The sequence below is a fragment of the Esox lucius genome, chromosome 4, assembly GCF_011004845.1.
Source record: "Esox lucius isolate fEsoLuc1 chromosome 4, fEsoLuc1.pri, whole genome shotgun sequence".
In the NCBI taxonomy this organism is placed as follows: Eukaryota; Metazoa; Chordata; class Actinopteri; order Esociformes; family Esocidae; genus Esox; species Esox lucius.
In genome coordinates, this window is record NC_047572.1 from 4614195 (window position 1) to 4630909 (window position 16715).

General features: G+C 37.6%; 1 protein-coding gene across 2 annotated transcripts; it reads left to right on the forward strand.

The window, feature by feature from the left end:
* Positions 1-322: 322 nt before the first annotated feature.
* On the forward strand, positions 323-16281 carry smyd5 (SMYD family member 5). 2 transcript variants are annotated; one of them, XR_004575719.1, is made up of 14 exons: positions 323-452; positions 2774-2882; positions 3097-3236; positions 6359-6480; positions 6794-6863; positions 12361-12465; positions 12861-12923; positions 13087-13157; positions 13277-13383; positions 13684-13740; positions 13917-14011; positions 14314-14384; positions 14595-14728; positions 14902-14992. XR_004575719.1 is itself a non-coding variant. In XM_034291942.1 (13 exons), the coding sequence occupies exons 1-13, from the start codon at positions 360-362 to the stop codon at positions 15041-15043; spliced, it is 1245 nt and encodes a 414-aa protein (XP_034147833.1). In that variant the 5' UTR covers positions 323-359; the 3' UTR covers positions 15044-16281. The 2 variants fall into 2 exon arrangements, 1 of the variants encoding a protein (XP_034147833.1); XM_034291942.1 differs by lacking the exon at positions 14595-14728 and having other exon boundaries at positions 14902-16281.
* The last annotated feature ends 434 nt before the right edge of the window (positions 16282-16715 follow it).

A 16715-nucleotide genomic window follows, 5' to 3' on the forward strand; every position in this document is an offset into this window, starting at 1 on the left:
GCGCAATATTCTTTTTCAATTGAAGTAATCCAAATCTGTCATTATATTTTTCAAAAGTGTTAACGTAACGGATTGCATACCGTTTTTTATTCCCCAACTCTGTGTATGTTATTGTTATGAAAAGTAAAGTAATTAAGTTAATTCAATAATTCCTTCATATTGTATATATTCTGTCATTTATCATGTCTGTGTGCACTTAAATATTATTGGAAACATTTGCTCTTAATTGTATGATTCGTTACATGTGAAATAAAATGATGTAAAAATATTGCAAGGCACTGGTATCAAACGCTAGAGGTCGCTTTGTCTAAGAAGCCTCTAAAAATGTCAGAGTTGAAAGTGGAAAGGTTATTTCAAACATGGCTGCCCCCCAAGATGATATGTTTTCTTTCTGCGTGGAGCCCACCAAAGTTAGCAATTATGTGGAAGTCAAATTTATTGACAAGATTAAGGTAACGTGCTGACATTAATGGTCCTTTTGAGTAGGCAAATTTCAAGTCTAATGGGTTTCGCAGCGTTTTGATGCCAAATGTATTGCCACGCACGCTCTCAATTTGCTTGACAGCGAGCCCGGATGGGCAAGCGCCAAGAGAACATCTGATATTTTTGTGTTTGCTAGCAAAATCATGTTTTATGACTGGTTACACTAACTATTTACGCTACTGTAGCTACCTACCGTAACACTGCGTTGCAACTTGCTAGCCATGTCAATGTTTAACATTTAACATAATTACTGAAAATGTATTTAAGCTAATCAACGTTCTTGCTTCGATGTAAAATCAAATCACAGAGATAAAGGGTTAGTTACAAACATTTGAGTGTGCTTTTTGTCTGTTTATGTACACGTGATTTACGCATTCGTATAGTGAGTCACGTGGGCATGACTTACTATATAATGCAGACATTCCATGACTGAGATGGAGCATCGTTAGGGTGTGGGGGAACTGTCTGTTTGCAGCATCAATGTACTTCCTTCCAATCTGCCTTATACCGACATCCATTTGAATGGTTCCAAATAGATGCCCCACAAATTCAGGATATATCAGGGGCCAAGTTTCACTAACCCTGTACTTCATTGGTGTAGCTAATAAACTGGCTGCCAAGAGTAGTGCAGCTAGTTAGACAATATAATTAGTCTAAATATCTGGAACATGGTTAGTTTAAAAATGTTCTTGAGTGGCCCCTGATACAGTCGCTGCCTCACAGTTAGATGTGTCATTGAGTGACCAGGTTTCGAATACTGCTTGCTAATTTGCTCAGTGGTCCAATGGGGGGCACTTATTTGGCCAGCACCATCTTAGTTTTGGGCATAAGTAAATATGCTTGCCTTGCCTGGTCACGCACTAGCAAATCCTAGTGGTCGCGGGGGGCCTATGAGCTCAAATGACCTCAGACAACATTCCCTATTAAGCATTAGGGTTCTAGTATGAACTTTCTAGTGGTATACTCTACATAGCATATTTCTAAAAATAAATAATTATGAAATCATTTAACTATACAGTTTTAGTCACAATGACTTTTCAACCAATTTGACTGGTTTTTACTTTTGGCTTAATTTCACAACATTTTGCTTGAATAGATTATCTAAAAGATTACAACGTCATACATTCACTGTAAACAAATATTTAATTGTAGCTTGTTGCAAGACTTTATTAAATGGGTGGGATAATGTGTAAAGTGTATGCCACAAGGCTGATTTTATTATAATAGACTAATTACCTTTTATCTGAATTAGGGGGTAAGTTCTAGATTAGCCAGTTACATGACTGTACTTATATCTTCAAAGTTGTCCATACAGTCAGACTATTCCTCTGACCAAAGGAGGCTTAAATAGTTATTTTAAAAAAATATTAAAATCTCAAAATCTTGTGCGGAGCTGACGCCTGGAATGAGCCTATGGAAATACCATAGCACTTGTAGTTTTAGACACTCTAAATTAAGTCCATTTAGGGTGAGAATGTTTGTGGTGCAATCTGCATGAACGTGAATGTCTAGCAGCAAGTGATGTATGCATAGAATACACATAATATGGGACATCTAGAGAATTGAACCCTGAGAAACTGTTTTAGACATCAGATTCTAGATTTTACACACTACACGGTCAGATAAATATTTTTAATATCAGATTAGACGGTTAACCTGAGGTAAACTGATGAAATGATTGAAGCAGTCAAAGGCTTTGGCACAGTCAATAAAAACAACAGCACAGTACTGCTCGTCTATTTTAGATATGTCATTTAGGGCTTTCCATGTTGCTGTGTCTTTATATTCAAAAACATTTCTTAAAGCCCACACATTTAGACTACATCTTGGGCTGAAGTAGCTTAATTAAACTTAAATACATTAGTTATTTCTATTAAATAAACACAAAAGGATTTTAGACACCCAGTAATAATGTTTATTTCTAATATTTTTGATTTAACTGTGCACAAACTGCACTTTGCTTTAATAGGATACTTTCTAGTAGTGAAAGAGCAAACTCATTATTTAGTTTCCCATTAACGGCCATTAAAAACTTCAGCTAACTTGATCAATTGTGTGGATTGGTTTTAGGTGGTTATCAGTGGCTTAAGTTAGTAGAAATTTGGAATCGTTGGTTTTCATGGCCCACTAATGTCTTTTAAGGGTGCAGAATAATCTACCAAAAAATTTGCCGGAAGTGAAATGTTCCGTTAGGTGCAATGGGTCGGCTAGCCTGGTTTGAATTAATATGACAAAAGTGTATTTTTTGGTCTAAGAAAATCTAATTTATTTTCTTGTTTTGTATAAACAGGGCAAGGGATTATTTGCCAAAAAAGCCATTAAGAAGGGGGACACCATTTTTGTAGAGCGCCCACTTGTCTCAGCACAGTTCTTGTGGAATTCCCTGTACAAATACAAAGGTAAGGAGCTATATTGTTTGACATTTATAAAGTTGACAGAATTAACCATCCCTGCTTTATATTTATTTATTATTCATGTTCTCAAGTAAGTGTCTTTGCTAGCTTTCTTTTATTAACACAAAATAGTGGAAAAACATCTCAAGGTTTTATTTTTTGAGAGGATTCTTGTTTTGTGGTAATATGCAGCTGAATTCTCTTCCATCATCCTTCCCAGCCTGTGAATACTGCTTGCGTGCTCTGGAGACTGCAGAGGATAATGCCCGGAGACTCACTGGCATCCCTGGTCTTAGTCTACCCCATCCCGAGTTGTGCAGCGTGTGCCCTGAGATGCACCAAGCGTGCCCACAATGTCAGGTGAGTTTATATCTGACGTCTTCCTCCATCTAGACTGGCAGTTAAGGACTGGATGATAATATGCTATAAAAACAGTGTTGGTGAAAACGATATGGTGGGTAAATATTTATCCCGCCCAGCCTCTGTTTATTGAACTGTAGGTGAAGGATCAGAAGACACTTATAAATGTACCCTGTCAATGCCTGCCCTGTGCCTGGAAATGTGCACAATTTTTGATAGGATCAAGCCTAATATCCCAAATTTTCATTAATTCAGTGGGTATTTGTCTTGCTAACACATTACATGAGCACTTCAGGAACTGTACAGCCTCTTGCTAGATTGTAATTTTTCTGACCTCTCAAGTGTTCTTCTGGTGTTGTTTAAGCCTGAACTTCAGAACCTCAAATTAAATGGGATTTCTTATTCTATTCAAAAAGTTTGTTAGCATAAAACAGGAAACACTGTTATTTAACAACTAAATGGTGAACAGAATTTGGGTAAGAATTCAAATTAAATAAAGCAACAAAAAAAGTAACTGTTTTATGGCAAGCTATAATATTAAACATGACAGTGCTTTACAGGCGTCTGTCATTTCAAACAGAGCCAGTTTGCGACACCCTATGCTGGATCCCTGGTGTATTGTTGGTATGCTTTGACAAGGATTTGAACACTTGGCCAAAATGCGAGTCAGCAATTGAGACCACTGTGCCACTGGTGGGCCCACATCGTAATTTCTTACATTTGCTTAAGTCATAGTATTTCTGCCAGACCACGTAAGTGGAGTTGGCCAAAAACAGCGATTGTCTCTTAGTGTTTAGAGACGCGGACTGCCATGCAGGTTTACCAGTGTTTGAGCCTCACCGCAGACACAAAAATGTATGCATTAGGATTTCTTCAGGATAGACAAAAACTTTGCTTGCCACAACCTTCAGTACTTATGTTATAGTAAGCCTAAAGTAAACTGTTTACGGTTATACTGTGACTATTTCTGGTGGATTGTCGTACTTATTGTAAGTATTGTATGTATCCGTACATGCGTTTTGGGGTAATATAGATCACAACCCCTTGTGCAGTAAAAGAGGAGGGGTTTCCACGATTCGTCTTTTCACTTGACAAAATAGGCAGTTATCTTCACCTATATTTATAGTTATTGTATCAATGTAATTCACGAATGATCAGCAAATCAAAAGTTGCTGTGCCATGAAATAGCTTTGGCAGTGTAAATTTCATCTTCAGTCTCGCTAGCAATTGCTCATTTCTTATGACTGTTCCAAGTAGTTTGAAGATACTAGTAGGTCTATTATTGGCTAATGAAATTCATACTGTTCATAGATGCTATTTATGGTGGAAGTAAACTTAAGAAATGTTAGTCAGTTTAACACAATTATTAATGGTATCTAACTAAATATTCAATCTTGGCATGATGTTAATGCGTGATAGAATGATCTAATGTTGAGACGCGATTTTCTGACTAGGTAGTATGTCCCTTACTATATGCAAAACAGTATGCACTTCACCATCTGTGAAGTACGTATATGTAGGTTGCGATTTGAGATTCCACCAATGCTTTCTATTTCCTCGTACTTCACATAGCGTAGTGGTTAGCTATTCAAATGTTTTGTATGGACGACAATAATCTTTGTACAAGAGCAGCATAGGAATTTCACAATGGCCATCGTTGCCCTTCGTCTCTGGCCGTGATGCCTTGAAAAGCATTGGCCTTTGTGCCCCTGCTACAGTCAAAATCTCACAGTCAGCAGTTTGTTAGTTTGTAGTTCGCAACTGAGAACAATCACAAGAACAGAGTACATGCATGTAAGCAAGCTAGCTAGTTATCGATAGATGGCTGACTTATTTAGTGCTTACCTGAATCACACCTTTCTGTTTTGGAAGGTGTGTTCATGAGCAACTGGGAGGTGGGAAAGTTACAAACTCTGAGTGGGAGAGTACACCTGAATGATTTTGAAAGCTGTGAGAAGTAACGTTATGTTTGACAGCGTTTCTGGTGAAAGATTAAAAAACAAAAAATACTTGCTCCGCACACAAAAGTCACTATATTTATTTATTTATATATTTATTTTGTACTCATTAGTGCAGATGTTTATGATGTTAAAGGATACTTAGCAGTGTACTTTTGTGTAACTGAGGTAATTTTAACCTTCTGGCTAGCTAGCCTTAACATTACTTAACTGTCAATACCGTTTCCTGTTTGTTGTGATGTGAACATTCGCAATTAAAACTGAAATGAAAAAGATTCCAGAATCCATACCAATTTTGAGGGAGGAGTAGATCTAATTTCTAGGATTAAAACACAATAAAATGTTCTATTATAAGTTATTATTCAAAATGTTTTTTTTATAATATATATGTTTTTATGTCATGCATGCTTTTTTTATTCGCAATTCAAGTTGTTTATTGGTAAGTTCCAAATCCTCTTATTTCACTCAATGGCCTTTCTGCCCTGGCATGTGGCCTTTGTGCCCTAAAATTTTTTGAAATGTTTAAGGCCAAATGGCCTTGCCCCAAAATAAAGAAATTCCAAGCCTGTACAAGAGTACACTTTAGTTCCGTTAATAGTTGCCCTAGGTGACCCTTTTATATTTTTGTTTTCTAACTAGCCATCTAAAGTATGTTTTGTACAAGAGTACACTTTAGTTCCGTTAATAAACTTTCCGTTTGTCCACGTTATTTCAGAAAAAATGTAATGGCTGAGGTAAAAGTTGCATTCCCACTGTTTAAATATTGTAATGGTTAAAGTCAGTCTGCCACATAGAAAACTGTGTCTCAAAATCAGCCAGGGACAACAACATTCATCCCTAATCGCGGGCTGGCTGAACTAGGCTTGCCTGGTTCCTTTTCTGGTTTTTACCAGCCATCTTTCCTGAAGCAAATGCAAATCTTTGATGACCAGAACATTGTGGATGTTTTGATAACCCCTCAATTGGAAGTCTGTATTTGGATTAGCTTAAATTGAAGCTCCAGCTAGAGAACTGAAATAAACAATTGAATCGCTATTCCCAATAGGGTCACTTAAAAATGAGGGTGAAGGGCTAAGGTGGGTTTTTGAGATTCTGTAGCTCCAGTCTTGTCTAGCCTCTCATATTGAGCTACAGTTGTGTTGCTCTCTGTTTCTTCCCTGGTAGGTGATGTACTGCAGTATCGAGTGTCGGCAGTCTGCGGCAGATCAGTACCATCGAACCCTATGCCTTGGTTCCTCCCAAGATGACCCCGATCACCCCATCAACAAACTGAAGGATGCCTGGAGGTGAAACACATATGCTGTTTTTTTTATGCCACTCTCAGGCTGGATCAAAAAAATGTTAGTAGCTGTCATTCATGCTTCCGCTGTCCTTGTTTTTTTTTAAATTCCTGTCGTTTGTCTTGAAGCTGTCTCAAAGGTCCCTCCCTAACGACCCCCTCCTTCAATTTGCTTCAAGAAGGGGAAGGAGAAATAGGAGGAAACATGGAAGGAAAACCAATGATTTGACAGCTAGTTTTGTGAAAATCTGGACCCTTTAAGTGTTCGGCTGTAATTGCTGCAGTATTAGGTGAAATTGTTTCCTTTTTTTGGTCCCTAGGAGTATGCACTACCCCCCTGAGACAACCAGCATCATGCTAATGGCTAGAATGGTTGCAACTATCAAACAGGTTAATCTAATCTTCTTCCTACCTCTGCCTTTTATTTTTCTGTGTGTGTTCTCAGTATAGTCTGCTTTTGTTTTCTTTATTTCAGAGTATTTGTGTACATAACAGGGTTCCCGAAGCTCCTTAAAATGTCTTAAAAGGTCTTAGAATAAAATCAGGGAAATTAAGGACATACATTGTTTTAAGTTTACTGTAAATTTGCAGTAGGTATTACTTTTGCAGATGGTGCATTTAAGGCTGGAAAAATTGTCACGCACAGTGGCACGTTAGGTAAAACGTCTAATTAGTGTGTATTTCTTTGATTAACATAGTATTAGATAATGAGGGCCATCAACATGCGTTTTATGTTATGTTAGGTAGCTACAGACATTGATGTCTGACTGTGTCTCATCTTTTTGTTGTCATCAGCAGTTACTAGATAGGGATTAGCCAAGATGGACTGCGGTCAACCTAGCCAACTCTTGAAAATACTGTCAAACTAGCCGCTGTGTGTGCACGGCTACAGAAACCAGTCTGCGTCGCAAGACGTGTGTCTTGCTCTATCGGTTACATTTTTAGTATTTCAAGATACATTAATGCAATAAACATTTCAGAAGATACAACATAGTAGGATTTAGTTTAGTTTTTATACATCTGATACAGCCTCAGTTCCCATAATTAGTCAACGATTCTGCTTGATTTGAGTTAAGGTAGGTCCCCTCTGTGTCCACCGCATAAAGAACATTTTTACTCTAGCATTTTGGAAAGATTTTAAGATATATTGCATCTCTATGGAGATGTTGGTGCTGTCACACTTCAAGACATTTTGCAGCCTCACTTCCCATAATTAGTTAATGATTCTACTTGATTTTAGTTGAGGTAGGTTCCCTCTGTGTTCACCACATAAAGAGCAATTTAACATTAGCATTTAGGAGATATTCACATTTAAATGTATAGTGCATCTTTATGGAGACATTGGTGCTGTCACAATTAAAGCCACACTACATTCCCATAATTAGTGAATGATTCCACTTGATTTGAGTCAAAGTAGGTCCCCTCTATGTGTACACTACATATAGAGTAATTTAACTGCAGCTTTTTGAATAAATTCACATTGAACAGTAAAATGTATCTCTATGGTGACTTGAATGCTGCTACACTTAAAGCTACATTAAAGACCCAATTCCCATAATTAGTAAAAGATTCTACTTGATATGAGTTACGATACGTCCCCTCAATGTGTATACCACATATAAAGACAGTTTACTGTAGCATTTTGGATAGATTTACATTGAAAGCTACATTTAAAGCTACAGTAAACACTCAAATCCCATAATTAGTCAACGATTCTACTTGGTTTGAGTTAAGGTAGGTCCCCTTAATGTGTACACCACATATAGAGCAATTTTACTGTAGCATTATGTGAGTAATTCACATTTAATTCATGTCTATGCATCTCTATGGCAACTTGAATGCTGCTACAGTACATTTAATGCTACGCTATTCGCTCAAATCCCATAATTAGTTAATAAATCCACATGATTTCTGTTAAAGAAGGTCTCCTTTATACATATTCTACATATTGAGCAATTTTGATGTAGCATTTTGAGAAATTCACATTGAAAGGTACAGTGAAAAAGTATTTAGTCAGCCACCAATTGTGCAAGTTCTCCCACTTCAAAAGATGAGGCCTGTAATTTTCATAATAGGTACACTTCAACTATGAGAGACAAAATCAGGAAAACATTTTATGAATTTATTGGTAAATTATGGTGGTAAATAAGTATTTGGTCAATAACAAAAGTTCATCTCAATACTTTATATAACCTTTGTTGGCCATGACAGAGGTCAAACGTTTTCTGTAAGTCTTCACAAGGTTTTCACACACTGTTGCTGGTATTATGGCCCATTCCTCCATGTAGATCTCCTCTAGAACAGTGATGTTTTGGGGCTGTCGCTGGGCAACACAGACTTTCAACTCCCTCCAAAGATTTTCTATGGGGTTGAGATCTGGTGACTGGCTAGGCCACTCCAGGACCTTGAAATGCTTCTTACGAAGCCACTCCCTCGTTGCCTGGGTGGTGTGTTTGGGATCATTGTCATGCTGAAAGACCCAGCCACGTTTCATCTTCAATGCCCTTGCTGATGGAAGGAGGTTTTCACTCAAAATCTCACGATACATGGCCCCATTCGTTCTTTCCTTTACACGGAACAGTCGTCCTGGTCCCTTTGCAGAAAAACACCCCCATGCTTCACAGTAGGTATGGTGTTCTTTGGATGCAACTCAGTATTCTTTCTCCTCCAAACACGAAGAGTTGAGTTTTTACCAAAAAGTTATATTTTGGTTTCATCTGACCATATGACATTCTCCCAATCCTCTTCTGGACCATCCAAATGCTCTCTAGCAAACCTCAGACCTGGAGGCGTAGTGTGTTATTGATGGTAGCCTTTGTTACTTTGTCCCCCCGTGTGGTTCTGGGATTTTTGCTCACCGTTCTTGTGATCATTTTGACCCCACTGGGTGATATCTTGCGTGGAGCCCCGGATCAAGGGAGATAATCAGTGGTCTTGTATGTCTTCCATTTTCTTATAATTGCTCCCACAGTTGATTTCTTCACACCAAGCTGCTTACCTATTGCAGATTCAGTCTTCCCAGCCTGGTGTAGTTCTACAATTTTTTTTCTGATGTCCTTTGACAGCTCTTTGGTCTTGGCCATAGTGGAGTTTGGAGTGTGACTGTTTGAGGTTGTGGACAGGTGTCTTTTATAATGATAAGTTCAAACAGGTGCCATTAATACAGGTAACGAATGGAGGACAGATGAGCCTCTTAAAGAAGTTACAGGTCTGAAAGAGCCAGAAATCTTGCTTGTTTGTAGGTGACCAAATACTTATTTTACAGAGGAATTTACCAATAAATTCATTAAAAATCCTACAATGTGATTTTCTGGATTTTTCTTTCTCATTTTGTGTACCTATGATGAAGATTACAAGCCTCTCTCATCTTTTTAAGTGGGAGAACTTGCACAATTGGTGGCTGACTAAATACTTTTTTGCCCCACTGTATGTGTCTCTATGAAGATGCGATTTCTGCTATATTTAAAGCCACAATAAATGCTCAAATCCTATAATTAGTTAATGCACTTGTTTTAGGTTAAGGAATGTCTCCGTTATACATACACCACAGGATTTTACTGTAGAATTTGGGAGATCTTTGCTTTTAAAGTTAAAGGGCATCACTGTGGAGACATCACAAAGGAGACCTCAATAGAGATTCTGTATGTATTTGAATGTTAATTTCTCCAAAATGCTACTGTAAAATTGCTCAATATGTGGTGTGCATGTGAAGGAGTCCTTCCTTAACAGAAATCAAGTAGATTAATTAACTGATTATGGGTTTTGAGTGTGTACTGTTGCTTTTAAAGTAGCAGCATTCAAGCTGCCATAGAGAGGCATTAAATGTGAATTTCTCACAAAATGCTACAGTGAAAGTGCTCTATATGTGGTGTACATACAGAGGGTATGTGCCTTAACTCAAATCAATTAGAATCATCAAGTAATTATGGGAATTGAGCCTGTAATATATCTTTGAGTGTATCATAATTCATGTCACCATAGAGTTGCATTATACATTTCAATGTGAATTTCTCCAAGATGCTACAGTAAAATATCTTTATATGTGGTGTACACATTGAGGGGACCTACCTTAACTCATCAAGTAGAATCGTTAACTAATTATGGGTTTTGAGCATATATTGTAGCTTTAAATATAGCAGCATTCAAGTTGCCATAGAGATGCATTAAATGTGAAGTTCTCCAAAATACTACAGTAAAATTGGTCTATGTGGTGTACACAGAGGGGACCTACCATAACTGAAATCAATAGGAGTTGTTAACTAATTATGGGAATTGAGCCTGTAATGAAGTTTTACGTGTGGCAGCATCCACGTCTCCATACTGTAGAAATATAAATATTTTATATTAAATTTTCTCAATGCTATAGTAAAAATTCTTCATATGTGCTGTACATATAAAGGAGAACTTCCTTAACAGAAATCATGTGTTCATTAGATAATTATGGGAATTGTGCCTTTAATGTTGCTTTAAGTGTGACAGCATCCACATCTCCATAGAGATTCATTATATATTTAAATATTAACTTCATTTCACTATGACTTGTTAAATATTAACAAGTCATAGTGAAATGTCTCTACGTGTGTGTGTGTAGAGGAGATATGACAAATCAACTGAAATTAATGACTAATAGTTACAAATTAGTCTGTGATTTAGCATCAAATAAAGGATAAAGAATCCCCAAGAGGACATTCATATTTGGTCTCAAAAGATGTCTGGATCAGATCTGTAAACACTGAAACATTTTATTACATTGCATCTTCAGAAAAGTTTAATGTGTTAATGTATCTCAAAATACTAAATATTCAACCGATTGAGCAAGACACGTATGTCTAATGATTCTGACTGCTTTCAGAGTGCTCCCATGTATATAATGTTATAGCCGCGAACACAATTGTTTTCGAACGGCTAGTTTGACCAAGTATTTTCAAGAGTGCATCACATCCAGTGGCAACACCCGAGCTTCACAAAACGCTGAAGTTCAATTCTTGACAGCCGACCCGCGCCTTCGTTCGGTCTTGTGAATTGAAATAATAAGAAATGGATTGATTTTGGGGGGTGGATTGCGTGTATTGACAAATTAAAAAAGTAATGTAAACAATGGTAATTCTTCATGGCGTATTATGCAGGGGGAAATGACAGATTTGCAGCATATGTATGTTTCGTCGGCTTATTTTCTGGACTAATGTTTTTTTTGGAAGGTACACCAATCTTGCTATTGTTAAAGTTGGATGATGGGTGGCCAACTGATCATTGAAGTGGAGAAGTATAGGTTTTTGTATGTCCCAATTCACCCCTAATATAGACATTACCGTGAAGGGGCAACTTAATTGTGAAAAACTGAAATAAAGATATTTTACTTACCCATTATTAAAATATGTCTGCTCTTCTCCCCTCTCGATAAAATGCACTCTGGGTAGCAGGTAAAACGTCAGGATGACGCGGCTCTGAATGCAATACAATGGATTGCGCATTGTGTTGATACACCATTACAAAAACATATTCTAAATTAGGACTCAATAAGATACATCTTTTCTATCAAAGTAATGTTTTAGAACTTTTCTGGGGTCTTAAATTATATTTGTTGAGGTCTTAAAAATCATAGATCTTGACTTGTAATGGTGCAAGAACCTTGAGAATTCAATAACAATAGTATTACTTTATACATTTAAAGGCTTCAAAAGCTTTTTGGAGGTTTCATGTAATTTCCACATTAGCCCTCCTGTTGTGTTCCTTTCATGTTAATTAATTTGGTGTTCCTGGTCCAAAATGGCCACCTCGTTATAGCTGATTATAGCAGTCTTTTTTCACTATGCCTGCATCTTAAGAATTTTTTCTTAAACACTGTATAGTAATGTTTAAGAAAGCTGTTTAAATGGGTGTCATGTAGGTGCCAGACAAGGGGCGGTGGCAGAAGTTTTTCTCTCAGTTCTGCAGTCGTGCGACCAATGAAGAGGAGGAAATTGCACACAAATTGCTTGGAGAGAAGTTCCAAGTAAGCAGCTGTGTTTAAAACGGTTGAAGCTGTCCAATGGTAGCCTCCATCCATGTTTTAGTGTGTTCCCTTAAGTTTCATTGGAGCTGTTTTCAGTTTGGTTTATATTTTAGTTGTAGTTACCACTCTGTTTGAATGTGCACCTTATGAATATTTATTCTACCTCTGTGGTCCACCATGTCGACATTCAGATATACTACAAATACAGGATACTTTTTGCCATTCATTGTTTTGATAAACAAAGGTCTGAGGAAGATACCTTGGGTAATCTTTTCAATGTGTGGGCTATACATGTAGGTCTTCAGTATAAGCTTTGACTCATTTTTATTGTAATGGATTTCCAGAGTGACTTGTAGAATAACACTTAATTTTGATGGACCCTATCGTTTTTATAGGGTCAGTTGACCTTACTACGAACCTTGTTTGCAACTGCACTTTACGACGATCAACTAAGTCGGGTGAGTGTAGTGCCATTTCCTCTAACATGCACTTATGTTTTGCTGTTCATCATTGTTACTTGGTGACATGACTGTAAAATGTTGTCTTCAAATAAACTCTTTCCCATGAATGAGCTCTGACCTGAAGGATTTTATTGTAATGCGGTGTATCCTTTCATTTCAGTGGTTTACACCTGTGGGATTTTGCTCCCTCTTCTCCCTTGTTGGGACCAATGGACAGGGCATAGGTACCAGGTAAGTTTCACCTTTTTGTCTTTGCAACTGTTATGGACTTACATTTTTTATTTCAGTGTTACTTTGTCTGAATATCAGTCATTTACAATGATATTGTTTTCTTGTTTTTCTTTGCCAAGCTCTCTCAGCAAATGGGTTCATGCCTGTGATGCACTGGAGTTGACTAGCCAGCAGAGGGAGCAATTGGATTTCTTCATTGACCAACTATACAAGGACATAGAGAAAGGTCACAACTTCATTCATGCAAATACATTGCTGTTTACTGAAATAGCTCCCATTTACTGAGAAATACTGCGAAGAAACTGTTAGATAATACGGATTTGACTACAAACCATCACTACCTAACAAGTGCTTTTAGAGTCTTTGTACAGCTCACATTTTAAGATAGATTGTAAACAATAGATGCCACCTCTGAATTGGGGTGGCTCTACTCTTATATTTGCAATTGTTACTAAGATGAAATTAATCTCTTCTACCAAGAATGGAGGTCAAAGATAAATTTTATTTGTCTCATCTACTTCCTCAGAGACCGGTGACTTTCTGAACTGCGAAGGATCCGGGCTCTTCCTACTTCAAAGCTCATGTGAGTCATCATACTCAGATGGTTTCTGACCCCAGCTTCCAGACTCCACCCCCCCCCCTACATAAAGAATAAATTAAGTGAACTACAAAGAACTGTTTGCCCGGTCAAAAGGCCATGTTTACCATCAGCCTCATCAAAGGCTTTGGTTTAGTATGGTTATTTTGTCTACTCTCTAGGTAACCACAGCTGCATACCGAACGCGGAGGCATCTTTCCCGAACAATAACTTCTTGCTCCACCTCAGTGCAATTGGTGACATCAATCCTGGAGAGGTCAGAAAAGGATCCTGGTTTGGGGGTGATGAATTCTGTCTGTGTTTAGATAGAAAAGAACATGCAGACCTGTTCTGTTTCTGTGCTCCGCTGTCAGCCGGTATTAGTGGTCTGAGACTTTGAGGATTGGAGCGGATGTGTCAAGCTGTCACAGAGATTGAGAAGGCTTGCATCTGCCTGTTACAGTAACGTCATTGTTATGTAAATATATACAAAGATACATAAATAGTAATAGTAAATAAGCCTTTAGATGTGAATTCTCATTGGGTAACCTGTTTACCTTTGTTTCCTCATATCTCCAGGAGATCTGTATCAGTTACTTGGACTGCTGTCAGCGTGACAGGAGCCGTCATAGCAGACACAAAATCTTGAGGTGAACTGAAATCCCTTGTGTAAAAGTTGTTTTGACAGATTAATGGCTAAATTCCCAGACATTAACAGGCAATCCTGGTGTAAATTTTGGTTTTACCCTACATTGTTCACTGATGAGTTAGCCATCAATCTGCAAGTGATTTTACACTCTTAAACTCAATAGTTTCTGCAAGCCCACTTTGGAATCATGTTCACTGTATTCTGTTGAAAGGCACTTCACCTTGAGATGCCGCAACTCCCAGCAACTCGATCCAGTGAAGCATGAACAAAGACGGGCCTTTCTCAGCAAATGAGAACCGTTTAGACACACAATGTATTCTGCTGTAAAGAGCGCTACCCTTATGAGTTAGTATTTCTTTTTAAGAAGTGATCGAAGCACATTTGATGCAAATTCCTTCTATCAGTCTAGTTAATGCTGTTTCTTCATCCTTTTGCAATTTTCTCTCATGGGCCATTTTGGTCCAGAACGAGAGAGGCTGGCATGTGACTTATGTAACATTGTTATTTTCTCTTCCTAGGGAGAACTACCTGTTTGTCTGCTCATGTCCAAAGTGTGTGTCTCAGATGGATGAGCTGGATCTGACGTCGGACGAGGAGGAGGGGGAGGCCGAGGGGGAAACGGAGGGGGATGACATGGAGGATGAGATGACTGATGTCTGAGAGGGGGGACCAGGTCTGGTCCCTACCTCCCACTCACCCTCAATCCTACTATCATCCACACAAGTTAACTGTGCACATCTGCGCGGTTAAGACCAAGCCCAAACAGACACCAAACAACTGTAATTGTGTCATTTTGTTTAATGTGTGATTTATTTTATTTTTTTCCAAAGAAGATTACTATCTTGATGCCTCAGATCTCTCTTGAAAGCGTTTCCTCAAGTAAATGTTCAAGAACAGACCTCGTCTTTTACCTTTAGTGTAATGTCTGCATATAGGAAAATAAATCATCCAGCTCATTAATGTTTTTAATTCAATACAGTTTAGTACCTCTTTAAACCATTAAACTATAAACAGGCAAAATAAAAAAAATCCTCAGATGTTGTGAGCATTTTATGGTGTAGCTAAATTCAGGCAAACCAGGATTTTGCCTGTTCTGAGAAGGATAATGCTCTTGCTCAACCTATGAGGGAAAACATTATAGTATTTACAGTGTAGATAAAGGAACCTGCCCAAATGTAAGTGCATATATATATTGATTTGAGAGATCTATCAAGGAACCTAAGAAACATTCATTGCAATGGGGTAAACATCAACCAAGGTATTAAATTGATACCTTGAGCGGTAAAGATGTTAACTATTTGCCCTTTATTGAGGAGAACTGTTTTTCCGCATGAGTGAAATTGCTGCTACTGCCCACACATGAATCGATACAATAGCAGTGACTGTAATTTTCAATCCCAACATTTTCATTTTTACTGGACAAGTATGGCAAACACCGAATGACTAACCTCAATTATCTCAGTTGGCATTCAGAGCTGTGGTGCATAGGAACATTGCTTTTGATGTCACACAAGGACATGTTGTAGTATTAGAAAAACAGCCAATACTGTATGAGAATCCTAACAATTGTCATTTCTACCACTCTAGCATAAACCATTGAGATTAAAATGCCACCTCTTTTTGCTTTATTTATATTCTGCTTAGTACCATTTGATTTTATTCAAAAGTTAAGCAAACTGGCATTTTTTTTGTCATTATCACCTATGAACCCAAAGCCAACTTTGCTTGAAGCTAATATTATGTGGGTACCTGGATTTGAGTTATAACTTGCATTTCTGAGAATATAAAAACTGTATTCCTGGTCACATTTTGTACTTCATCTGCTCGTCTGACTTTTCTCTATCTGTAAATATTGGTAACTCTATTTTAAGGGTCTATAATAAACCGTTTAGAAGGCATTTATCATTTATTTACCTTTATATGTACAGTGGGGAGAATTTTTTGATAAACTGCCGATTTTGCAGTTTTTCCTACTTAGGCAATCTAAAACAAAAATCCAGAAAATCACATTGTATGATTTTTAAATAATTAATTTGCATTGTATTGCATGACATAAGTATTTGATACATCAGAAAAGCATCACTCACAGTTGAAGAGTACCTATGATAAAAATTACAGACTTCTACATGCTGTATAAGTGGGAAAACATGCAAAATCGGCAGTGTATCAAATACTTGTTCTCCCCACTGTACATTAATCTATAGTGACCAGTGTAATTTTTCACACAAAAACCATCCTGACTTTGGTAGACCCTCCAGCAGTATTTGGTTAGGAAAAAAAAGCACACTAAATAGGCTATTTATCAAATGTTCATGCCCACTGGATCCAAGAC